Here is a 26,476-nt window from a genome sequence, read left to right as displayed (position 1 = left end):
GGATGGATGCGGGGCCTGGGGAGGTAGCGGGGGCCAACTGAAGCTCTGTGGCCAGAGCTAGAGGTCAGCACCTGCTGCCTAAGGGCCAGAGCCAGGGGTTGGCATCCAAAGCCCCGTGCTTGGAGCCCACTGCTGTGCGGCTGGGGTTGGCGCCTGTGGCCAACAGGGGGGGTCAGTATCCGCTGCCACACAGTTGGAGTCCAGGGCCGCACAGCCAGGTTCCTGAAGTCCCACCTTTGGTCTAGACTGTGGGGTCAAACTGTAGCTATGTAACTATAGCACCAGTAGTGTAGACATGACTTCCCACTGCTTAGCTATTTTACTGTTTGCCAAAATTAGACCTAATCCTGCAACAGGATGTGTGTAGACAGGCTCACATTGAGGAAGTGGAAGATTGTGGTACACTTTTAAGCTCCAGCCACAAAATAAGCTCCATTCAGGTGGATCATCAAAATGAGACATTGCTCTCAGCAGATTGTGCAGATGTTCAAATTGTGTGCATGCCTTTGTTCATTTGTTATGTGAGCTCCACAAGTTTGGCTCCCCCTTGATTGAGCATCAAGGTACTCATGGACTCTGCTTGGGCTCAGCTCTTTCTGGACTAAGGAAAAGAAAAGTGGCAGTATGTGCCAAATGCCACCCATCTGAGTAATCAAAATAGCATATCATTCCTAGTAAATTGTGCAGATTTCTGACCCATCTTCTCCTGTCTTATGTGAAGAACTGAAATAATCAACAATGTTGACATTTAAATTATCATTATTGGACATCTCAGTTAACATCTCATGCAGATGAGTGGGGCAGCTCAAACCTCTCAGAGTTGTTGTTCAAAACATCCTGCAGACTCGCGGACATCTCTGCATCTGTTAACCTAAAATGTGAACCAAGTGTTTCTTCACAACTATAACCACTTTGGATTTATTAAAAAATGAAAGGTGAGATTATGGAGAACAAGATGTCATCTCTCTCCAGATGCAAGGCATCATATGAATCCAAAGCCCAGCTGCAAGCAGAATCTACCATATGTGCCGTCCTACTGAAGCCAGTGAGATTCCATACAGACATAAGAATCTTCCCACATAGGTTCCATTACAAGATCAGAACCTTACACTGTTACAGGAGGGATTTTTGCAAAGCATCATAGACACATAAGGCGCTACACAGATAACCAAGGGGAGAAAGTCATTTTATACTGTAAAAGTGCAAAAAAAATTTAGTGTGCAATCTCAGTAATACAGTGCATATAAGTGGAGGTCACCATGAAAATCATGTGTGCCCAGATCTTGCCTTAACTAAGGTAGCTCTCCTTCTTAAGAAAAAAAGTTAAGTATGGTAACCGACAAGGATCCAATTAAGCAAGGTGCTGAGTGCCTCTTGAGATGTGTTTAGCGCCCCTCTGCTCACACTGAAGTCAATGGGAGTTGAGGCCCTCAGCTCAGAGTTTGGCCATAGATCTCCAAACATCAATTCCTAAGTAGAAAATGAACCAAGCAGTTGGTCATTCAAATCATAAGCTCTATGTATTGACAGTAATGAGTTAAAGATTAATTGACTTACTAGGTGTGTACATGGTCACTTCATGGGGCTACAGTCAGGAAGACAACCGATCTTCTTCGAGGATCTTGCTCCACCTGAAGCTAAGTAGCAGGTATGCTGAATGTCAATAAAAGCAGGAGGTGGTAAATGGAAGAGGATGGGAAGTTATACAGAGCTTCAAACTGATGCTTTGTGTCAACAAATGTGAATAAACTGCTGTCTTTCAGTGAACTAGTTTAGAACACATGTACAGACGGGCTGATTTTTTTCTAAAATATTTAATTCCAGCTATCGGGGAGGAGGTCTAGGGTGAGGAGTGTTTTTTCTTTCTTTTTCTTTCAAGGACCTGATCCTACAACTTTTATTCATGCAAGTTGTCCCTTTGAAGTCATTGGAACTACTGGCATTAGTAAGGATTACTCACATATGTTAGGGTTTGTAGGATCAAACTCTCTATTTTTTACTTTAAATTTCAGTAGTGACAGAAAGTTACTAACCCATCTGATCTATGCGAGATGAGTTGGTTAGTCCCAGTCCAGTTACTAGTGAACAGATGCTCACATTATAATCAACTACCTTGTCCACAATCCTTGCAAGAGATGCAAAGGACTGGACAGACCTGGAAACCTAACTTCCCTCTCACCTCTTGACATTATCCCTCCACATAAGGGATGTGAGGAATGTTGCACTGCTATTGACCGTGCTGTATCTGTTCTCTAGGTTTGGATCTTTATTGTCCAGAAACTCAAAATTTAATGTTAAGATGTATTTGCATTTTAAATTATTTTAAGGACCTGTAAACACCATTTAGTCTTCTGTCTTTCAACCTGACAGATTTTATGTACTCTATTTTTCCATAAACAATTATTACCTTGAATAAATATCTCAGTGCATAGATGCAAGCCACCAAGAAGATATAGACCCACTACACAATTAATTGCCATTTCAAGACTGTTATCAGAAAACCTCACTCTTACAAGTAGTCTGTTAGGAGAATGAGGAATTCCTTTTTAAGCCATACTTCCTTCAAATTGCAAGGTCTTAGCGTACTGCTAGAACTACTTATCTGGAATTTTGCCTGACGATGATCCTTCCCTACAATTATTATAATAAAGTATGAAGTAGTACTAAGAAAGGAGGAGTATTAAAATAGTTTCTAGTCACATTGGGCAGTAATCATTCAATACATTATAGTTTAGAATTCTAAAGAGAATAGATACAAGCATAAGCTCTTCTTGTTAAATCTCATGATAACAGCACCAAGTCTCCTCATGCTATATAGAAAGTGTGGTCTCTAGGTAATGGATATATTTATTTCAAGTTATGAGAAACACTTTTTAAAGGTTTAATTTAAGTGTAAAACATTTAGTCCCATGCGCAAACATGTAAGCACAGGCATAGCTTTACTTACACGTGTGGACCAAAACGGGACGATGAGGCTACTCAAGGGCAGAACCTCATTTTTAAGATTGCCAATCTTATGAACAGTTAAACCAGGGGTCTCAAAGTCCCGACCCACCTGAGGCCTGAGAACCTCCCCAATGTGGCCTATAGGGCTCCAGCAATTTTGGGGCTCGGTCTCTCCCTTAGCCTTGCCTGCTGCCCCCAGGCACCTCCTCCCCCTCCCACACGCGTCCCCCAGGTGATTTAAAATGGCCTGGGGCCCTGTCCACCATCAGCAGCGCAGTGGAGCTCAGCGGCTTCCTGCGCGCTAGCTCCACGTGGCTGCCAGCCCCTCCCTGTGGCCCTGGGGCAGGGCCGTGCCTCCACGTGCTGCCCCCGCCCCGAGTGCCCCTGTGGCCAATGGGAAGCTGTGGGGTCGGTGCCTGGGGGCAGCAGTGCTTGGAGGCCCCCCAGCCCGCCCCACCTTGGAGCCCCAGGTAATCGCCGTGCCCCCCGACCCCTTCCCAGAGCCTGCACCTCCATCTCCTCCCCACATACCCCTTCCCAAACTCCCTCCCAGAGCCTGCACCCAGCACCCAAAATCCATCCCAGAGCCTGCAGCTCAGATCCCTTCCCCCACCCCCACCCAAACTCTCTCACAGAGCCTTAGGCAGGTGATGGGCGGAGTTTGGGGGGGTTCTGGGTGGCATGAGTGACATTATTAGCCCACTGGGAGGATTTGAGGACTGGCACTGGCCCTAAGGTAAATTGAGTTTGAGAACCCTGAGTTAAACCATTTTTCCTGAAGTGGACTGGGGAAGGGGGAAATAGTCAGATAATTGAAACGATGTTGATGAGGAAGTTGATATCCCCCTACCAATGCCTTAGTACATTGGAAATCACTTTGCAATGGTTTGAAGGACAAAAAGAAAGCAATGCAGTGCACCATACTGCAATTTATGCACTGTACCTAATGGAATTTTGAGATATTCCATTTCTGAACTCAATCCTGAATTACTTCATAAAATAGGGAGTTCTACCATATATAAAGCTTTACTTACATTGTTGTTTGTAGGTTTGGGGCCTTAAATGCTTGCAGAAGGGTACAAGCATGGTATTGCTAATGAAACAAGAACAGAGAGCTACAAGTATGTTGTGCTTTGTGACACAGTAACAGTGATCCTTTAAGAGGATGAGATGAAAAACAATTCAGAGGATCACAATGATCTTGCATTGAAGAAATGACACATGCTGCTGGTTCCTTTGATAATACTGGACAAAGTCTGCTGTAAAAAGAAAAACTGAACTGATATTCCATCACTCAATCCTCCTTGCACGTTGACATTAGCATAGTTTTGTTTTGTTTTTTGTTAAGGCCTGATCCAAAGCCCACTGAAGTCAGAGGGAATGATTCCATTGACTCCCATGGGCTTTAGATCATAGTCATAATTATATATTAATACATGTAGTAGGTTTTTAGACATTGTAACTAAAGTTGCAAGATTTCTGTAACAGTGAAAGAAACGGTGAACAAGATACTTGAGATACAAGATTTGCAATTTAGTTTATATTCATTAGAACCAACTATATTCACTTTGTTATCATTCTTGCGAGGTTTATGCCTTCCTCAAAAGCATGTAGTTTTCATGCTGGGGGGATTAGGAACATTAGCTAGATCAGGAACCTCTGTTTTTGAAGATGTAATTCTGTTAAATATCAATGAATAATTAGTTGCCAAATCCTGGATTAAATCTTTGTCTCTTACACCACTCTGCTTGGGCATGGGACAGAACTACGTTTATGTTGCTGATTGATAAATGCATCCGATGAAGTGAGCTGTAGCTCACGAAAGCTTATACTCTAATAAATTTGTTAGTCTCTAAGGTGCCACAAGTACTCCTTTTCTTTTTGCGAATACAGACTAACACGGCTGCTACTCTGAAATATGTTGCTGATATTATCTGTTACCTATATCCATTATTCAATCAGTGCAATAGCTTATATTTGGAATCTGAACCCATTCAAAAAAGCAAAATTGTCACATCCCTTGAAACAGATGTGTTGGTAATGCACACATCACCAGTGAAAGTTTGGCCAATTGGGAACTACATTTTGAGATTTGTAAAATGCTGCAATAGCAAGGATAACTACAACAAAGTTGAATGTAGTTGGAAACGGAGGCAGATGTCATATCAGTAAAAACTAAACAGATACCCTAACAAAGGAAGACCCCCCCCCCCCCCAATGCTCACTCAGACAAACTGAGTCTGTGGAATTAAGAAGATAAAATATAGGGCTGGCCAAAAATTTTCGGTTGGAACTTTTTTTTTTAAATGGAAAATTTGGTTTTCAGCTAAAAAAAAATTTTCAGGAAAAGTGTCTACTTGCTAAAGAATGTCTATTTTTAATCAAAAAAGCCAAACACCAATAAGCTGAAATATTTTGGCTGAAAACTGACCTAGTTCAATTTAGAAATACTGCTGCAGTACATCATGGGAATTGTAGTTTGTTTGCTTCATGTCCCCAGTTTTCTCAATGGACTGAGCTGTTCAGCTGGGTAACATCCCCATGATGCAACACAGTTAGGAACTCCTCCAATGTACCACCTGGCCTCTGCAAGAGAGGAGACTGTGGAACATCATCATGGGAGATGTGATCAGACCAGGGATCCTGGCCTTTGGAGAAGGGGAGGCATCTAAATTATAACTCCCAGGAGGGACTGCACAGCATTTCCAAATGGAGATTTTTAAAATTCCAACAGAAGTTTTCAGTATTCCAGTTTCCACCAAAAAATGGAAGTTTTCCATGGAAAATTTAGAAAAAATTAAAGTTTCATTTTCATCAAAATTTTCTGTAGAAAAAATGTTTTTGACCAGGTCTGCTAAAATCCCTTTCACATTGACATTCAGGCTTTAGGATCTACTACAATAGCTCTCTCCATCTGTTTGGACTTCCACTCACTTTGAGGCCTGATTCAGGACAAAGGTGCCGCTTAGAAGTTTTAGGTACCCTATGCCTGCACACAGAAATGTGTTGGTAACATGAAAACAGAACATTTGTATGCTGTGACTTAACTTCCAACTTAATTTAGGCCTTGTGAGAGCTGCACAGGTCTTTTAGAATCCCCTGTGGGAATCCTGAAGCCCTACTACACCATACCCAAGGGGCATCCCTAAGTGGAGGTCAAACCAAGCCAGGAAAGAGCTTGAGCTTCTGGGAGTTAATACCCAGCCAAGACTAAGGGGTTGGCTACACTTGCAAGTTACAGCGCAATAAAGGAGCCCCGGGTGCACTAGCTCACTACCTGTCCACGCTGGCAAGGCACACAGAGCACTCTGAATCCGCGGCTACAGCACTGCTGGTACTCCACCTTGGCGAGTGGAATAATGTTTGCTGCGCCCTCACTGAAGCACCGTGGCACCAGTGTGGACGAGGGGTTGCATTACTGCGCTCTGATCAGCCTCCGGAAATGTCCCATAATCCCCTTAAATCAAGTGGCCACTCTTCTCATTGTTTTTGAATCACTGTAGGATGCGGATATGCCCTTTGAAAGCTCCGTTTCTGACAGCTGTCTGCTCCGAGACAAAGCAACCATTAGTGTGGAATGCTGTGTGTGAGAGAGAGAGGCGGGGAGGGGTGGGGGGGGGGTTCCTGCTGTCTGAACTTACAAGACAGCATGCTGACATGCTCTCAGCCCTCCAAAAACCCCACTCTCTCTCCCCCACATAAATACTCCATTCCCCTCCCCCCCATTTGAAAAGCATGTTGCAGTCACTTGCACGCTGGGATAGCTGCCCATAATGCACCGTGCCCAATGCCGCTGCAAGTGCCGCAAATGTGATCATGCCAGTGCGCTCGAAGCTGTCAGTATGGACAGACTGCAGCGCTTTCCCTACTGTACTCTACGAAGGCTAGTTTAACTCAAAGTGCTCTACATTTGCAAGTGTAGCCATGCCCTAAGAGAAAACTCAGGGAGGCACTAGCATTTGGGAGCTAGTTAAATTCAGGTTTCAAGTAGCACCCGTGTTAGTCTGTATTCGCAAAAAGAAAAGGAGTACTTGTGGCACCTTAGAGACTAACAAATTTATTTGAGCATAAATTTTCATGAGCTCAGAAAGCTTATGCTCAAATAAATTTGTTAGTCTCTAAAATGCCACAAGTACTCCTTTTCTTTTTAGTTAAATTCAGGTGAGCCTGTTTAGGCTTCATTGGTGGGAAAGAGGTGAGGATTATGCTAAACAGAGACTACGAGCCCTGAGGGAAACAGACTCTGTCCATGAGATCTGTTCTTTATTATTTGAGTTTACTGTTTTTAGACTCAGTGGATTGAAAATACCTAAAGACTTGACAAATTACTGTTAGTTTGGATTAATCCAGAAGCCCTGCACTGTCTTTCCTCATTGTTCCACCTTGGCCTTGCAATACTTTGCAGTTTAGATTTTATTAAAGCTTCTGCAAAGTTTGATAAGAGAAACTGTATTTTAAGTGTTAATAAAAAGTTTTAAACATTCTCCCGCAGTGTTGACATCACCATTGTGCTAGAGCTAGAGAGCCAAAGGCTGAGAACAATTAGTGTCCAGATCAACAATCCTTCTCATGTTTATTAGCTCCTTACTCCACAAATTATCCTAATTAAAGCAGTAGGACTACTTATGGTTCTAGTCATTCTAAGCATAGTGGTAGGATCAGGTCCACAGAGATCATGTTTCTTTTTCCAAGATAAGTGGAATACAAAGAGTAAATAGGCCGGATGAATGATAAGAGGTGTAATTAGAAACTTGAGTAAGGATTTTCTTTAAATGTGATTTTTATCATTCTGTATTAACAAATTATTGCTATTGTGCATCCTGTATCTAAGCAGCAATTAGGAACAATAAACAAGTTAAAATGCGTGCACATCAAACACTTAACAGGAGTAAGACCCATTGCTTTAAATGATACAGGCTCACTAAAAGCTCAATGTGCTTCAGGGAAAAAACCCACTAAACACAGTATCACAATTTAAAACAATTTTGTATTCCTCAAAGTTCTAACACTATTACAAGTTTCTCCTAAAGCAGCTAGCTGAACTAATTTGCTTTCTAAATATTGCTCTATTTCACATTATCAAGTCAATTGAATAAATGATGTGAAGTATCACGTTTCTTTTTGTTCCTGTTAATGGCATGTTTCCTCCTGTTAAATGCTTGTTGGTCAGTTAATGTTCTCAAGACAAGGTGGGTGAGGTAGTATCTTTTATTAGACCAGCTTCTGTTGGTGAGAGAGACAAGCTTACACAGAGCTCTTCTTCAGATCTGGGAAAGGTACTCAGGGCATCACAGTTAAATACAGGGTGGAACAGATTATTTAGCATAAGTAGTTAACACATTTCAAGGGGCCATTCAAAGGTGAAGTGGCCAGTTAACACCTCTCCAGTCATGGGGGGAAATGAGGAGCGGGGGGGGGGGGGGGGAGAAAAGGCTGGGGGAAGAAGAATTTGTGGGTTATAGCTTGTTCTAGTAACCCATAAATCCACTGTGTCTATTCAGTCCATGATTTTTAGCATGTATTTAGTATTTAGCAAAGTTATGAATTTAAGCTCTCAGGCTCATCTTTTAAAGGTGTCGTGCAGCTTTCCCTCAAGGATGAAGACGGAGGCCTTGTCTACAATGCCACTTTACAGCACTGAAACTTTCTCCCTCAGGGGTGTGAAAAAACATCCCCCTGAGCAATGCAAGTTTCAGTGCTGCAAAGTGGCAGTGTAGATGGTACACCAGCACTGGGAGCTACTCCCCTCATGGGGGTGGGTTTTTTACAGCGCTGGGAGAGCTCTCTTCCAGCACTGGTGCAATGACTAAACAGCCGCGGCAGCACTTTAATGTTGGTAGTGAAGGCATACCCTGAGAGGTCACATATAGAATGATCCTTTTTTTGGTGACAGAGTGTTCACCCACAGTTGATGGTGGGTGTCTTATCATTTTCCTGTACGAGTTCATTCAGTAGCACAGCAATTGTCTCATTCAGGGCTGTAACTATGACAAGTGAGGCAGCCGCCCAGGGTTCAAAGCCACTTGGGCTGGTGGGGCTCAGGGAGGGAGTGCCACCTCCAGTCCCTGACTCACCTCAGCAAGTCACCCAGGCGTGTAGTGCACTGGATGAGCTACACCAGCAATTCTCAACCAGGGATCAGGGCCCCTAGGGGACCATCAAGCAGGTCTAGTATTAGACTTACTGGGGCTTGGGGCAGAAAGCTGAAGACCCATCATGCAGGGCTGAAACCCAGGGCCCTGCCACCCGGGACTGAAGCTAAAGCCTGAACAACTTAACTTTATGGGGGCCCCTGTGATGTAAGGCCCCAGGCAATTGACCTGCTTACTACCCCATAATGCTGGCCTTGGCTTTTATATGCAGAAAAGTAATCATGGCACAGGTGGGCTGTGGAGTTTTTATAGTGTAGAGGGATTGCCCCACTCCTGGAGAACAGGGGTAAAAAGCAGCCAAGCTAGGCTGATTGGGGAAACAGCCATAGCTGTGGCCAGTTCAATTAGGGTCCAGCTGGCCCTGATAAGAGGACTGTGGGCCAGAAGCTGAGGGAGTCTCTTGCCAGCTCTGGAGGGAGAAGGGCTAGCTATCTGAGAGGAAGGTACCTGAACTGGAGCAGTGATGGGGAATAGGGTAAGGGAGCTGGGAAATTCCAGCCTGGTAAAACCCCAAGCTATAAGCCTTGGTGAAGGCCTACAGAGGTACTGGGGCTGTAGAGATGCAGCCTGGGAATAGGCAAAGGCAGCAGTCCTAACCCCTTGCCAATGATGAGTAGCCATTATACTGCAGTTTGCCCCAGTGAGTGGGGGCTAGATGATGACTGGCAGTAGCCACTGAGGCAAGGTGGATTTAGAGGATGGGGGGTTCCCTTGGGAAGGAAGACCCAGAGCAAGGGGGTACTGCTGGGGCAGAACCCCAAGGTAAAGGGCACCAGGGTCCAGGAGGGACATGGGGCTAGTGGTAGCAAGAGACTGGCCAGCAGAGGGTGCTCCAAAGCTGGGGAAGAGCTAATTTCCCAAGATGACCAGCAGGAGGTGCCGCACTGGTGAGTCTTTGCCTTACTACATATAGCATGTTGGGGGGAGGATGGGACCTCAAAGAATAAGATTGAAAATTCCTGAGCTATAGCACATGTTGTGATAGACCTGTGTACAGGTGTAGGGCCCAGGGAACTTGAAAAGTGTGTTGCAGGGGGTGTTTGTCATCACAGAAATGGAGATATGTCTTCAGGTTTTGCATCTGTTCTGGTAGTGCCTGGTGCTGCTTTGGGTTGGTGTCTAATGGTCTATGACAAGGGTGGAAAAACTTTTTGGCCTGAGGGCCACAGATGGGCATAAAATTGTATGGTGGGCCAGGAATGCTCACAAAATTGGAGGTTGGGGTGAGGGTTCTAGCTGAGAGTGTGGGCTCTGGGGTGGAGCTGTGGAGTGTACTCTGGGCTGGGACCAAGAGGTTTAGAGGGTGGGAAGGGGATCAGGGCTGGGGTTGGGGCATGGGTGGGAGGGGTGAAGGCTCCAGGTAGTACTTACCTCAAGCAGCTCCTGGAAGCAGCGGCATGTCCTTTCTCCAGCTCCTATCTGGAGGTGTAGCTAGGGGGCTCTGTGCGCTGCCCTGTCTAGCAGGCACCACCCCTGCAGCTCCTATTGGCTGTGGTTCCCAGCCAATGGGAGCTGCAGGGGGTGGCACTTGGGGCAGCATGCAGAAAGCCCCCTGCCTGCCCCTATGTGTAGGAGCTGGAGTGGTGAGATGCTGCTGCTTCAGGGAGCTGCATGGTAAGCCTCTGACCCCGCTCCCCGGCTAAAGCGCCAGAGCAGGGTAAGCCTCTGACCCCGCTTCCCGGCAGGAGCTCGAGGGCTGGATTAAAAGGCCTGACGGGCCAGACATGGCCCACGGGCTGTAGTTTGCCCACCCTGGTCTATGGGGACCTTGTTTCTGACTCTGAGCTAGGGAGGTTATTTGAAGGCCAGAAGAGGGAATTCAGGAAAGATGTCTTTCAGGATGGCGTCTCCCTTGAGTATGGATTGTAATTTTTCAATGATACCTAGTATGGGTTCCAGTGTGGGGTGGCGGGTTAACATTTGTAGCCTATTGGAGTATTACACTTCATTTGTGTAAGCTGTCAACTAGCCTCTCGAGGTTGTCTGCACTAGATTCTTCCAGTGTCCCACTGTTCTACTACTACATAGCTGCACTGGTAGCAGATGTTGTCATTTTAGCCACCTCATCAACTAATCCTGCCCAAAGCAGGTCAAATCATCATAATTAATGGAAACCATTGCCAGTGGCCTGCCTACATTAGTACCCCCACCAGTAGAGCTGTGCAATTAGTAAAAGTTAAGGATATTCCCCTGTAGGCGAGGCCCAAAGGAACTGAGAAGACCGGCAAGATAAGTATTTGCTATTAATAGACCCCAGCCCTTGACAATGTATAGCAATTGAATGATTTACCAGTTGAGTCTTGGGTAGTCCACACTACCCATCCTAAATCAGTGTAAAGTTTGCACAATCCAGGTGAGACATCTGCCAACTGTCAGAGGACAGCTTCAACTGGCAAAACTCATTAGTCTGCCAACTGAATGCCCTCTTCTGCAACCACTCTCCTCCACCACCACAATGTGGTGTATTGCCTGCCCTTGCAGAGTCATTGTCAACTAATCCTTTCTGACCCATGTTCCTGCTTGGCAGTTTCTCAGCCAGAAAGCAGTAGTCGCTAACAGACTGCGATCTCTCCCTTTCTGCCCTCCCTCCCCCAACAGTATCCTCCACAGGACATGTTTTCTCCTCCTCAGACTGAGGTACTAATCAACAGGAAGATGACAATACTGGAAGAGGTCATGAAGGGGGCAGGGACTGGCAATCCACAGCTAGATTATTGCTTGAGGAGCTGCAGAGTAGGAGCTGAGGGGCACTGTAGGTGAAATAGAGAGATCACCTATGGGGGAAGAGTGACTGAGGCCTTCAGCTGGCTAACTGCCTTGTGCACTGGCTGAGCAAGCTGTCAGTTGCCAGCACACAGTGACTGAGCAAATGAAAAGATCCAATAGCTGGAACTTGAGTCCAAACAAGTTGATTGGAAATAAGATGAACACTCTTAAAAGTATTGAACAGTTTACATACAGAAGTGGTAGATTACCCATCACTTGAAGTCTTCTAATCAAAACTGGATATTTTTCAAAAAGATAGTCTCTAGCTCAACCGTAAGTTATTTGATGCAGGAATCATGGGATGTAATTCTATGGCCACTGTTATGCAAGAGGTCACTCTAGAATCTAGATGATCATAAGGGTCTCTTCTGAACTTAGTCTATGAACTTCAGTGGAGGCTTTATTCCTATAAATTTTGGGCTAACTATCCTAAATTGATTGTGGCCTCCCTATCAAAGACTGTGTGTGTGGCTGTAAATGCATTTCAATTAACTGATCTCACTAATGTAGAAAATACCATACTAAAGTGCAGTACAGCACATTAGACAGGAATTTAAAAGGCAGTCTTGCTGCCCTCCTGGATATTGTGGAAGTGTCTCAGTTAATAAAGAGAATTAGTCAAAATACACTTTTAAAGATGAGATTATTTCAGTTGAGGCTGAGATTTTCCCCTCAAAGAATATTCAGGAAACTATTATTAGGATGTGATATTAAAATGCCTGTATCTTTGGTTATTTGGTTGCTATCTGGTAACATTCAGGGCACAAGGTTATGTCTAATAAGCTACTTTATGGACATTTTAGAGGTAATATTAGACCAACCCCTTGAGAACTATTCAAATCCTTGGGCACATCAAACTATCAAGAATTTGCTTTCCTAAAGTAATAGAATACCTGTGACAGTTGGGGCAGGGGCATCTACTTGCTAATCAATACTTTTGCAAAAGATTATACTATCTGTAACTGTTCCTTGCCTTCATCTGCTGGCTTTATACTTGTGCATGATTTGATGACTGGACATCTGTTCTGAAATTGCTCTAAGTTATTTACCTTACTATACTGAAGTGTAACTTTTCAGAAAGCAGCTGCTTTTTTTTTCTCCTGAGGAGAACACACACACACAGTTAAAACCTGATCCTGCATTCCTTGTATATCTCAAAATGCCCATTGTCCTTAGGAGAAGGATTAGGTACACAAGAAATGCAGATAGAGCCTATTTCCATTGCTTTGAATCAATCCAAACCTTTCTTCAACTGGACTGCACAAGTATCCTCACTTACTGTGTGGTTTGTTTTGTTGCTTTTCATGGAGATAGTAACTGGGATTGTCAAAACAGACTTCAGGGGCTGTAGACACCTTTCATTAATAAGCCAAAGGAATGATCAAGTTCTGAATTTATAACATGCTACAAACTTATTCTGCGATTAAGTTTATCCTGCGTTTGCTTAGGAAACTTCAATATGGAATTCTGTTATTGAATGGCTTCTGATTCTTTGTAGTGGGGTTATATCTCTTCACAAAATATAAATAAGCAGGAAACATAACTGAGTGACAGTAAAACTTAAGCCACACCTACTACTGAGAAACTCCGTGATTTTTTTCCCCCTCCCCCCCATTTCTAGCAGAGTAATTCTAAACTGTAGCATTCAACACATCTCCTGAGTTTCCAGGCTGAAATACAGCAATGTAAACTTTACAGCATCTGTTGCTTTTGGAAACAGTCACTTCACATCTGTTGTCTCGGCAGTGCGGTGTCTAAGCAGGGTGTAAAAAGGTACTTTATAACAACCAGTAGCGTTCCTGTCAGAGTGGTAATTTACAGATTCATACCAGATCCTAGGACTGGGTTTCCTCATTTTTACACCCTGTAGAAATAGTTTTAATTGAGGTACTTTTTGAAGTAGGCACCAAAACAACACCTTCTAATATTCTCATCAGATCCAGGTCTAGTGAGTGACCTGGAAGAGGCTTTCCAAATGATTAAGGGATGAAGTTATCAAAGGTGGAAAGTTTCCAGAGTTCCTTTCCTTGTATTTTCAACACTACTGGGCCCATACGATTGTGCTTAAACTATCAATATTTCTGAAATGGGAGATTTCAGACTCTTTAGCAGTAGTGTTGAGTTTGATACAACGTAACAGGAAAAGTCCTGCAAGAGTTTTGTGACCTGAAATCGCTATAACACAAAATGGTAAAGCGTGGTATTTAAATACGGATCTGCGATGTTTTTTGCTTGTAATTATCGGGTTTCCCTTGGGAGGACGGCGAGGGAAGGAGAATTTGAGTTTGTTTGGCAAGTTACCGAAATGATTACATAGGAAACTTGTTTACTGCCTCATTACTACCCATTTCCTTCCAACTAGATAATCTATGTATTGATTTAAATCAAAAAGGAAGGGAAAGAAGCCTGTTAGCAGAAGCAAGCAGTTGTTATGATGCTCTGGTTTTGTGCCACGTGTTTAATTTCCTACAAATTCTCATTTAATAGCTTGACCGCCAGCTTCTGATGAAGATTTACATTCTTCCCCCCCCCCCCCCAACAACTTAATTTCCTAACGCTAGATTTTTCTGGTTCGAAACCTAAGTCACAAAATTTGCCACTACCAAAAATAAATCCCACCGTATTGCCACCCTCCTGGCTCACTGAAACGCTTGTTCCTGCGATTACAGTAATTACAGCCCCAGCGTGAGCTCCATACAAGCGCTAAATGAAACAGCACATCAATTAAAAAATAAACACTCCATTCTAGGAGTAAGACAACCCCCTGGGATGTCCTAACAAGCGTAAATGAACCTGCCAGGCTGCCGGCCTCCCCATCCTCTCTCTTAAGGTGGTTTGGAAAGTGAGGGGGAAGGGTTAATTGCAGCACTAACAAGTGGCAGATAAAGAAGCCGAAATCCCCACTGCAATTTCGTTTTACCTACATCCTAGAAGTGCAACTTGAAAGCGAGCGATTAGTTCAGATCCCCTGAAACTATTGGAATCAAAAGAGGAACAGGAGATGGAACTAATAAAACACTGTGTTCCCCCCCCTCCCCCGCCTAATATTGTTTCCTACTGAGTACCTGTTGGAGAGATTTGTCCTATCGATTATTAAAACCACGTTTATTTTACATATCTGCCTTGCTGTGGTTTTTGGATTAATGTTCAGTCTTTTTTTTTTTTTCCCCCTTTCGAAAGGATATTTCCGGGTGTTTCACTGAACCATTAAATCTCCCTCACTGTCGGGATTCTTGCACTCAACTAGACATCATGTTAGGCTTATCCAAGTAACTAGGCTTTGTCTCGTGGCAGATCCTTCCTGAAATGAGACTTGGAACAATTTAGAAGGTGGGTAGCAGTCCAGTGACAAATCGATGGCAGGGTATATTTCTCCCCCCCCCCCCCGTCAATTGCTCTGAGAAAAACCGGGGAAGAAAATGACCCTATATTATCTACAATGTTCTGAAAAGTTTATTTCAATGCGCCCTCCACCCAAAAAAAAAAAACCACCGGTCGGTCTGATTACGACTAGCGTTATCACTAATCCAGCAGAAGGAGACTTTACAAGAAACCGCCAACCACCATGTCAAGCAGTCAGATGAATAGGGTCAAACTTTAAACATTAAGAGTGACCATTGTGCCATCACTTATTAAGCAGAAATTCTTCTTAATGTCACTATCTTCCCCCCCCCCCCCCCACACACCAACATTGAACTCAGCAAAGACTTCTACTCTACAGTTGATGCAAAGATCTGGTCCCTGAAGAGGTAACAATTTGGGGGCACAAACGTAGGCATTTATATAAACTACCGATGCTCTTTGATCCCCAGGTACCAGTAATGACTGAGACTGTCAGGATTTAGAGGTGGGTCCCCAAGGCCTACATTGTATTCATTCAGAATTTGGCTCTGACGGTCTAAGGAATAACTAAATCTTGTGCAGCATCTGGAGCTGTGCTCCATCAGCTCCCCTTAATCTTTATCTGTGCTGTTGCAAAAACAATTCTCAACAACACTGTAAACTTGCTCTCTCTCCAGGCAAGAGCCTTGGGTAAACTGGAACTTATCTATGTTCCACTGCATAGAATCTAAGCTCCTACTGAAACTTTCATTGCAGGGCGATACGATCCTGCCACCAAGTGTAAACAGGATCTATTTTAAGCAGCTCTTGGTGAGGAAGCACAGCCACTCTAAAATGACACACAAAATTTAACCAGCTGTCAGTTTCACTGGGATAACTCAAATTCCATATAAATATCAGCTTAATGAATTGCTCTCTCCCGTGAGTGCATTTTTATGACTCTTTTTATATACATCTCTCAGGGACTAAGATTTTGTTTTATGCTTTATCTACTACATATCGTTGGTGGTAGCTGACATCATTAATTGCGTTTTTTTTTTTTTTTTGGTCAGATGTATTGAATATGACAGTCCTAAAACTACAGTGATGGTTTTAGAGAAGCGCAGATTTAAAAAACCCCAACAAAATATGTAAGAGCAGGAGGCTACATCTACCCTGAGCCCTGTTTCCTGCCACCAGTATTCCCACTTCAGCCAGTGGAGGCTATTCCCAGGATTGTCTGCAGGTCCAAGCTCCGCTCTGGTTGGGATTTGGCCTTAATATTTTGTAGCGTATTCCAATACAAATAGAGAAACGAATACTTGCGATGTTTTACATTGTTTGCAGAAAGCACGGAAGATGGACGCTCACGGGGAATGCATTCTCAGGAACACTGGCGCGTTGAAAAGTAGAGGGTTTGAAAACACAGATGCAAACTTTATTCTTACTCCTATGCAAAGCAGTAGCTGGAGATCTCGGAAACCAGAACCACGAAAAGGAAAAGAGAGGCCCCCAACTAGAAGGGAGTCTCCTCTTCCTTGTTTAAGCAATTCTCATCACTACTTGTCGGCCGGGAAAGATTTACAGCTAATAAACCGCACCTCAAGGAACAGAGGGCGCCCCTAGAAAATCATGAGGGAGAGGGAGCAGAGCGGATTTCGCAAGCAAGGTGCGGAGGGCAGAGCGCTGAGTCCGTTCCACCTTAAGGGAGGTTGCGGGCCGGCTTCCCTGCTCCCCGCCCGGAGCGCGCGTGATAGGTGGCTGGGGCGCGGGGGGCGGGGCCTGGCAGCGCTCGCTATAAATATTCATGAGAGCGCGGCGCCCGGCCTGGCGCTGCCGGGGCCCGAGAGCGAGAAGTTGTGCAAAGGGCGCTGTGGCGGCCGAGACCCGGGTGGCTCCGCAGCGGCGCGGGGGGATTACAGCGCCTGCGGCCGGACGTGCTGCTGCGGGCTCGGGGAAGCTCGCGCGGCTGCAGGGGCAGCGGGGACCCCCTCCCCCGGTGGTTCGGGCCGGCTGCTGGGGGCCGCGGGGAGCCCTCAGCCATCTTGGCTGGGCACCGCGGGGACTGAAGGCGAAAGTTGCGGCGCCCGGCCGGGAGCGCGGCGGCCGCTGGAGCGGCGGATGCAGCCCCCGAGCCGCCAGGAGATGAGGCAGCGGCTGCGAAGCCTGCCCCGAGCGGACTGAGCGCGCCCGCCGCCGGCTCTAGGCGCAGGTCCCTGGACCCGGAGCGCTGCAGGGAGGCACTGACGGGGGCTGCTCGCGGGGCTCCCCCCTGCCCCGGCCAGGCGAGAAGAGGCGTCCCCGGGGCTGTGTCCTTCCCGGCCAGGCGAGCCCTGCCGAGGGTGGCGGTGCCTTCCCTGGCACCCGCAGCAGCGAGCCAAGGGGCTCGCCCTGCCTGCGGCGGGCAGGGGCGGGACGCGGGGCTGCCGGCAGGACGATACACCCCGGCGGCGGGGCGCTTGCTCTCCCCGGGGGAGGCCGTTCCTCCGGGCCTTGGCGGTGCCCCCGGCGCCTTCCGCTACTAGGGGGCAGAGCGGACTCGGAGCTGCCGGGCGACCGCCCTCTCCCCCGAGCATGGAGCGGAGTTACCTGCTGGAAATCACCTCGCTGCTCGCTGCCTTCTCCCTGCTGCTGCAGCAGCGCTCCGGCGCCGCCGCCTCCTCCGCTGCCGCCGCCGCCGCCGCCGCCTCGGCCAAGGAGCTGGCGTGCCAGGAGATCACCGTGCCCCTGTGCAAAGGCATCGGCTACAACTACACCTACATGCCCAACCAGTTCAACCACGACACGCAGGACGAGGCGGGGCTGGAGGTGCACCAGTTCTGGCCGCTGGTGGAGATCCAGTGCTCGGCCGACCTGCGCTTCTTCCTCTGCAGCATGTACACCCCTATCTGCCTGGAGGACTATAAGAAGCCGCTGCCGCCCTGCCGCAGCGTCTGCGAGCGGGCCAAGGCCGGCTGCGCCCCGCTCATGCGCCAGTACGGCTTCGCCTGGCCCGACAGGATGCGCTGCGACCGCCTGCCGGAGCAAGGCAACCCGGACACGCTGTGCATGGACTACAACCGCACCGACCTCACCACGGCCGCGCCGCCCCCGGCCAAGCCCCCGCACCGCGGCGGGAAGGCGGGGGGCGCGGCCAGGCCCCCGCGGCCGCGGCGCCCCCGGCCGAGCTCCCCCGCAAGCCCGGCCGCCTCCCCCGTGCGAGCCGGGCTGCCAGTGCCGGGCGCCCATGGTGTCGGTGTCCAGCGAGCGCCACCCGCTCTACAACCGGGTGAAGACGGGGCAGATCGCCAACTGCGCGCTGCCCTGCCACAACCCTACTTCAGCCCGGACGAGCGCGCCTTCACCGCCTTCTGGATCGGCCTGTGGTCCGTGCTCTGCTTCCTCTCCACCTTCGCCACCGTCTCCACCTTCTCATCGACATGGAGCGCTTCAAGTACCCGGAGCGGCCCATCATCTTCCTGGCCGCCTGCTACCTCTTCGTCTCGCTCGGCTACCTGGTGCGCTGGTGGCCGGGCACGAGAAGGTGGCGTGCAGCGGCGGGGCGGGAGCCGGCGGGGCCGGGGCCGGAGCGGCGGGGGCGGCGGGGGGGCGCCGCGGCGGCCGCGGGCGGGCGGGGCGCGGCCGGGGGCGCGGCGGAGCTGCAGCCGGAGCTGGCGGGGGCCGAGCACGTGCGCTACGAGAGCACGGGCCCGGCGCTGTGCACCGTGGTCTTCCTGCTGGTGTACTTCTTCGGCATGGCCAGCTCCATCTGGTGGGTCATCCTCTCCCTCACCTGGTTCCTGGCCGCCGGCATGAAGTGGGGCAACGAGGCCATCGCCGGCTACGCGCAGTACTTCCACCTGGCCGCCTGGCTGCTGCCCAGCGTCAAGTCCATCGCCGTGCTGGCCCTCAGCTCCGTGGACGGCGACCCCGTGGCCGGCATCTGCTACGTGGGCAACCAGAGCCTGGAGAACCTGCGGGGCTTCGTGCTGGCGCCGCTGCTCATCTACCTGGCCATCGGCTCCATGTTCCTGCTGGCCGGCTTCGTCTCGCTCTTCCGCATCCGCAGCGTGATCAAGCAGCAGGGCGGCCCCACCAAGACGCACAAGCTGGAGAAGCTGATGATCCGCCTGGGGCTCTTCACCGTGCTCTACACCGTGCCGGCCGCCAGCGTGGTGGCCTGCCTCTTCTACGAGCAGCACAACCGGCCCCGCTGGGAGGCCACGCACAACTGCCCCTGCCTCCGCGACCAGCAGCCCGACCAGGCCCGCCGCCCCGACTACGCCGTCTTCATGCTCAAGTACTTCATGTGCCTGGTGGTGGGCATCACCTCCGGCTTCTGGGTCTGGTCGGGGAAGACGCTGGAGTCCTGGAGGGCCCTCTGCACCCGTTGCTGCTGGGCGAGCAAGGGCGCCGCAGGCGCCGGCCCCACGGCGGCGGGGGGCGGGGGGCAGGGAGCTGCCGCGGCGGCGGCGGCGGCGGCGGGACTGGGAGGAGGCGGCGGCGGCGGCGGCGGCTCCATGTACAGCGATGTCAGCACTGGCTTAACGTGGAGATCGGGCACCGCCAGTTCGCTGTCCTACCCCAAGCAGATGCCCTTGTCTCAAGTGTGAGAGCTGGAGAGGCCCGTGATAGGGAGCGGGGGGCCGGGGGGGCCGCTGGCCTGTATGACATGCACCCTCGCTGTTCGTTGCCATTGATGAACCCCCGATGGTCCCCATTAGCCACGGCTTGTGCAGAACAATTCAGCCGGCAGAGGCCCCAAGCACCAGCCCCTTCCCTCCCCCCCCCCCCCCGTCTCCATTCATAGGCAGGGAGCATGTACTTCAAGGCGTCAGCTTATTATTGTGCTGACAGAAAAGGGGGGAGGAGGCTCAGCAGTTTCTACAGCGAGCAGGACAAGCAGCAGCTTCGGGTTCTCTCCCTGGACTTGCAGGAGATCTCCCTTCACCAGGGGTCCTCCTCGCACCCTGACCAGCGGAGGAGGCTGATGGCCTGAGGGGACTGCAGGGTTTGGGCATTCTTAATGACCAGGCAAATGCCTTAAACACACACACACACACAAATCATGTCTTAATTATACACCCAAAATAAATACGGGTTTTGCAGTAAACGATGTATTTATATAATTATTTGTTACTTTGTACAAATATGTAAGATATGTATATATCCAAAGCTATACAGTCTGTAAATTTTTTTGTAAAAAGTTTAGAGGCTCCCTCTGTAAGAGCAAATATTTGAGTATTCTATTTTGTCAATAAAATGACTTTTGATAAATGACTTTTCCAAGCTTCCCCCTCCTAGCCTGATTCCAGATGTTGATGTAAACTCTTGCATAATGACAGGTTTCAGAGTAGCAGCCGTGTTAGTCTGTATTCGCAAAAAGAAAAGGAGTACTTGTGGCACCTTAGAGACTAACAAATGTATTAGAGCATAAGCTTTCGTGAGCTACAGCAATGCATCCGATGAAGTGAGCTGTAGCTCACGAAAGCTTATGCTCTAATAAATTTGTTAGTCTCTAAGGTGCCACAAGTACTCCTTTTCTTTTTTAGTAAACTCTGTCACTGAAAGATGTCGCTATAAGCTCTATTAACAATGCAATCCTTAATGCAGTTACTTATCTAACTTAAAATGAGGTGGTAGTGTTTCTTTTTTTTTTTTAAAGAAAAACAAATTTTTAGACTGACTTGTTGAATGTCCTAAAACCTGAGGTGCCTTACAATAATTCTTTGCTGCTCTATGCTTTGTAAGCCATCACGCTATAGGTAAACTAAAGTTGTAGGAGGCAGTAATCTCCCACATGCCTTGTTATGTATCCTGTAAAATGGATGTTATTTTAGGAATGTGAACTCACACTACCTTTCATATAGCTATTGTCTGTCTTTTGTAAGCACCTGCCTTTAGAGGGGCTGCATACTGCTAATGTGTAAAGGTTAATGTTTCAAATCCATAGATCATGTTTTACAGTAGAACAGTGAGTTAAGAATTGTTATTAGATTAGTCTTTCCTTAACAGATTAAACTAACAGGTTAACATCTTAACCTTTCATACTTAACTTTTGTATATCAAATATGGTCCTTTTTCAAAAGAAAAGGTATTGTTCTTCTGTCAAGACTAAGTAATTTATTTGAGCAGAAGGCTGTTGAATTAACAGAAGAATGCTTTAGCAATTGTTGAACTTTTTACCTGTCTGCTCAGTGGCTCAGAACATCATTCCTTTAAGAGGAGCTAAATGAATAGGGTTAATCTGTAGGGAACTTGGTCTCTTTTGAGTTTGGAAAAACTTTGATCTTTTCTCTTCTCCAAACATGATGTATAGTCTGAAGTTTCTTTCCCTGCTGCTGGGTTCCTCTTGTTGCAGAATTGGCCACCATGGAGCCTTAAAGTTCTTCAATTACAGAGATGTGGAGCTTTTTTTAAAATAAAAAGAGGAAGACTTGTAACAGTTAGTGAACAGCAGAGGGAAAAGGGAGAACAGCCTTTTAAACAGCTTTTTCCCTGCATTGTTAGCCAGTCTGCAGGCAGCAAGGCATGGGATGGAGCAGTATAGAAAAAAGGCATGAATGCCCTACAGGTGGTCTGCTCACATAATCTACCCAATTTAAAGCATTTTCCTTTGCAGGACAATTGCACTACAAAATTCCATTCTCTTTTTTCTCCTAATTGAAGCAAATTATAAACTAAAAGTTTTTCTTTAAAAAAACTCCTTTATTGCCTGGAAATTAATGACTAAATTCTGGTATGTTTTCAGAACTAGGATTCTGTAGACCATAAGAAGTAAAAGCTGCAGTAGACAGTTCTTTGCTCCAGAAAGATATTTTTATTCATTCTGCTTATTTTCTGAGAGATTAGTAATTTAAAAGCAATTGGTGAGGTTGTGTGTTAGCAATGAAAAGATAGCCCCAGGTCCCTTATTAGCCTGTCAATCAAGATAAGAGATGGGCAGCTGCCCTACTAATGACATAGGCATCAATCATCATTGGTGGGAAAAACTTTGTCCCAGTGAGTTTTGACTTGATTTTGGTGTCCCCTTCAGGAGTTCCCATAACTAAACAGGAACTTCCAGTTTTATAGTGTTACTTGATTCATAAAGGGGAAGGGGGCGGGGGCCATACAAAAAGGCTGGCCCTGTTAGCTCTGTGTACAAACAATACTTAAGTGGCTCATTTACAAGGAACACACTTCACTTTAAGACTTCTAGCTACTGCTATTTATGCAGCATTGTAGCAAAGCCTGTATTAGCATAATATTTTATTTCAATACCAGATAGCTGAACAAGACTGTTACAGACATGCGTTTTTCTTTAGGTGAGTCAGATTGGGGTTTAAAAACATACTTCCTACACCATGTGCGCCACATGTAAAATGAATGGGGTGTTACCTAGCACTTGGGGGGGGGGGAACCTCCATGTGGTTATGGAGGGAGTTTCCTCCTCCTAAGGAATGCTTAATAAAGTCACATATTTTAGTATCTATTGCCAGATAAAATTTGGACTCCTCTACCTACAGTCGACTCTAGAATCAAAATTTGAAGAAACTTATTCTGAAGTATTTTTACGAGAGTTGAGTTGTGTCTGCATGTGGTTGCTGTAGCAGGACACCCAAGTACTGCCATAAAAGCACTTTTAGCAAAAAGCTGTAACGTGGCTCTGTGGCTTGACTTGCCTAAGCACCTGTTGAGGGAACCTCCTTTGATTATGCACACAGTTTAAAAAGTCATGAAGACTTTGTAGTAGCTTATCAGCTACTTAATTGTTTGAGAAATATCCTGCCAACTAGTACAACCCTGAGTCATCCTACTGCCTCTTCAGCATAGGTACCATTTATTCACTTAGTTATAACCATTAAATAGTTTGCAAAATTGTCAGTATTATTAGAGATGGAGGTTCACCTCATAGTCATAATAACCGACTCAAAGCTAGTTAGCAGTTGACTTTGCTTTTAGCAGTGGGGAACAGGGTCAGAGCTGAACAATGGTGCAATGACACTAAAGTGTGGCTGAAGCTAGAAAATCAAAACTCATGTTTGGGCTGGAGAATTTATATGCAATAAGGGCTTTAGAAGAACAGAAGGAAGGTACTAGGAATACAAGAAAAGAGAAATCTGAAACAAACCATACTATATTGTTTCTCAACTAGACAATGACAAGTCATCCTGCCACAATTCACCAGTGTTCAAAATCTGACTCAATTTCCAGATCAAACTAAGCACCGTGGGGTACTGTGAATTACAGAACAGTTTTAACGTGTGACAATCTACCATATACTTAAAGTTACAAGACAGTTACTAAAAAAATAAAAGGAGTACTTGTGGCACCTTAGAGACTAACAAATTTATTAGAGCATAAGCTTTCGTGAGCTACAGCTCACTTCATTATGCTCTAATAAATTTGTTAGTCTCTAAGGTGCCACAAGTACTCCTTTTCTTTTTGAGAATACAGACTAACACGGCTGCTACTCTGAAAACTAAAAAAATAATCTCAGTAGAAACGCATGTAATGCATATTTCTTAAAAATGGACTAACCATTGATCAGTATTTTATACTACAGTGCCACCTACTGGCCACATTATAATAGATACATTTTGGTTACACAAGGATACAATTAATAGAGTAATCGCAGAGTGCTCAGGATATACATGTTTAAACTGAGAGCTGATGCAAAGACTGTAAATAATACAGCTTTCTACATAACTGATTATGTGACAACATTTGAAAAGTTGGATGTCTCCGTGAACCCCCAGGGAGTTAATAGGAGGATCTCATAGCTTAGTATCCAAGCTGAGTTAGGTAAATGGGAAGAACTGTGCTTACTTTATTCCCCCCCTCCCCCCATCTATGAGTCAATGTACCTTTTAAACTTTCTTTCTCTTCCTGGACTAGTTTCCTTATATGGTCCTTCAAAATGAAAAATGTGAGTTATCCATAATGCTAATGCAGTGCTGTAGCTTTTTAAGGAACTAGCCTAACTTCCTGTGGGCTTTTTAATGAGGCAGAACTTCACAGGTGTACTAGAGCATGCTAATGAAACAACTCGCCATAGGGTTGGTTCCCTTGGAGCTATATGTTAGTCTTCTGGCCCCTGCTTGAAGTTTTTCCTGGCATGAGCAGTGCCAACAGCTGCCACAGATGATTATAATGAGTTAGTGAGACTGGAATTTGGGTCAGCAGGAGGGTTTTCTGTATAACTATATTGAAAAAGTATGATGTGGGTTTAAGAACCAGGCATTCTGGGAAACTTACCTTGGCCCATGCCATAACCCCCACCACCACCACTACACCCTTACTTAAATAGTCACAACAAAAGCAAGAGATGCTTGAAAAGAGGTGTTGAGGATAGAGAGTCTCTTGTAGAATCCTCCTGTGCAATACATCCTGGTACTTTCTAACTCCAGAGTTCTTTGAATGTGCTTGACAAACTTTACCAACACCCTATGGAGAGAGGTAAGCAATACTGTGTTCATCTTTACATGGGGAAGGGAACTTAAGGCTGAAGGGAAAAGTCAAGTGCCCAACCTCAGAGGGGATGTCCATGTCTGAGTTAGAGCAGGATTCTAAAGCTGGTAATCCGGGCCTCAGTGAAGTCTGCACCAAAACTCCTATTGATTTTGGTGGGGGGGTCAGGCTACCACTGCCTGCTTCCAAGGCTCATGCACAGTCTGTCAATTTAATTTGTAAAAGCTCCAGAACAGAAACAGGATGTGTATCTCAAGCCTGCAATACTTTTCTTCCCAAACAGTACATAAAATGCAAGAGCTGAGAGGAATGCCTCTGCTAGGATCTTTCTGATAAGTTAACAAATGCAGTGCAAGGAGCCTAAAGACTGGTGTAGGCTAAATGCTCTGCCCAAAGTGGAGTAAATAAAAAAACAGATGTAGGACCTCAAGGCAAGCAAAAACGCTATGGAGTGAAGGCTGCTTCAGGCCAGGAGGAGGAAGTCCAGGCTCGTAGTAGAGGTTATTTGCTAAGGAAACAGATTCCTCCTGAGCATAGTGGGAGGAGGATAGAGGACAAATCTTACAAGATGGGTCCATTTTCAATATGTTTAAATTACTAGACAGCTCTGTCTATCTAGGTTTTTATACGAGTGCCCATCACTATCGTGTATTGAACTCCTATAGCTGAGTGCAGCTGCCTTGAAGCAGGAACCATGCAGTACATCATAGACATTTTTCACACTATCATAGTGTCTGGTATTTAAAATATGGAGTTATAATTTAATGTGATTTTAGGCTTGACAAACTGCCTTAGAGACTACTTACTATCTCAGATCCAACACTGAATTGACACTTCTGAAGACTGGGATAATATCTTTTCTATAGGATAGTGGTTTCCAAACTTGTTCTGTTGCTTGTGCAGGGAAAGCTCCTGGGGGGCCAGGCTAGTTTGTTTACCTGCTGTGTCCACAGGTTCGGCTGAGGGACCTCTGCCCGCACCACTTCCAGCAGTTCCCATGGGCCTGGAGCGGCGAACTGCGGCCAGCGGGAGCCACGATCGGCCAAACCTGTGGACGTGGCAGGTAAACAAACCAGCCCGGCCCCCCAGGGGCTTTCCCTGCACTAGGGGTGGAACAAGTTTGGGAACCACTGCTCTAGGACTTTAATCTATGGTCTTGAACACTTTACATGCACTAATGAATTAATTCTCACAAAAGTCCCCATGGGAAGCAAGCACAGGGAAGAGATTACCCTACATTGACATTCATTCTGTTAGGTTTCAGAGTAGCAGCCGTGTTAGTCTGTATTCGCAAAAAGAAAAGGAGTACTTGTGGCACCTTAGAGACTAACAAATTTATTAGAGCATAAGCTTTCGTGAGCTACAGCTCACTTCATCGGATGCAGGTCTAGGAATAGGACCCATGTTTCCTCACTGTGTCCTGTGCTTTAAGTGATCATCTTTTCCTTACACATGATTTAAGATCTTCTACCTTCAATGCCCTAAATGCATCCACCCTTTCTCAGCTATAACACCAAATCTACCAGTGGATCAGACTGCCTCTGCTAGCAATCAAACTGCTGTCTTTAAATTTTACAACCTTTGGGGCATAGGTCAGAGATGCATACATAATTCATTCTGAGATCTGGAGTGATTTGAGGAGAGTAATTAAAAGAGACACAAAACAGCATATTGAATGGGTTTCTCTGGGTTCAGGCATGAGAGAGGAAGGAGGAAAATAGGGACCCAAGGTAGTACAGAACAAAGGGGAAAAGAAGAAATGAGAGAGGCTGGAAACTTTAGCCTAAATAGTCCAAATTCAAAGTGTGTTGAGGCTCTCCAGTGACTGGTTATCATATGTTTATTTAATCAGGCTCACA

The 26,476-nt window shown here is 46.4% G+C and overlaps 2 protein-coding genes and 1 long non-coding RNA gene across 6 annotated transcripts; 2 read left to right on the top strand and 1 right to left on the bottom strand.

Moving 5' to 3' along the window:
* Nucleotides 1-1,031: 1,031 nt before the first annotated feature.
* Nucleotides 1,032-10,577, bottom strand: LOC119852042. Its single transcript, XR_005291501.2, has 3 exons — nucleotides 10,470-10,577; nucleotides 1,558-1,653; nucleotides 1,032-1,470 (listed from the first exon to the last, which is right to left on the bottom strand). It is a non-coding gene; the product is annotated as an uncharacterized LOC119852042 (long non-coding RNA).
* Nucleotides 9,494-17,526, top strand: LOC119852040 (collagen alpha-1(I) chain-like). Of its 4 annotated transcripts, none has more exons than XR_006279470.1 (2): nucleotides 9,494-9,573; nucleotides 16,533-17,526. XR_006279470.1 is itself a non-coding variant. In XM_043509579.1 (2 exons), exon 2 carries the CDS (start codon nucleotides 16,818-16,820, stop codon nucleotides 17,367-17,369), a length of 552 nt encoding a protein of 183 aa, XP_043365514.1. In that variant the 5' UTR covers nucleotides 9,494-9,541; nucleotides 16,533-16,817; the 3' UTR covers nucleotides 17,370-17,526. The 4 variants fall into 4 exon arrangements, 1 of the variants encoding a protein (XP_043365514.1); XM_043509579.1 differs by having other exon boundaries at nucleotides 9,494-9,541; XR_006279468.1 differs by having other exon boundaries at nucleotides 9,496-9,541; nucleotides 16,259-17,526.
* A 100-nt stretch (nucleotides 17,527-17,626) lies between these two features.
* FZD8 (frizzled class receptor 8) lies at nucleotides 17,627-20,444 on the top strand. The gene is given in 6 exon segments (XM_038392856.2): nucleotides 17,627-18,328; nucleotides 18,330-18,499; nucleotides 18,502-18,594; nucleotides 18,597-18,686; nucleotides 18,689-18,768; nucleotides 18,770-20,444. Coding segments are annotated over 6 exon segments (2,010 nt in total). The 5' UTR covers nucleotides 17,627-17,759; the 3' UTR covers nucleotides 19,778-20,444.
* Nucleotides 20,445-26,476: the final 6,032 nt, after the last annotated feature.

This window comes from Dermochelys coriacea, chromosome 2, assembly GCF_009764565.3.
Source record: "Dermochelys coriacea isolate rDerCor1 chromosome 2, rDerCor1.pri.v4, whole genome shotgun sequence".
Classification (NCBI taxonomy): Eukaryota; Metazoa; Chordata; order Testudines; family Dermochelyidae; genus Dermochelys; species Dermochelys coriacea.
Note: the sequence above shows the minus strand (reverse complement) of the source record. Positions and strands in the feature narration are given on the sequence as shown.

Coding starts and splice junctions, on each gene's coding strand:
- LOC119852040 (XM_043509579.1), top strand. CDS start 16,818: ATGAGGGAGAGGGAGCAGAGCGGATTTCGCAAGCAAGGTGCGGAGGGC.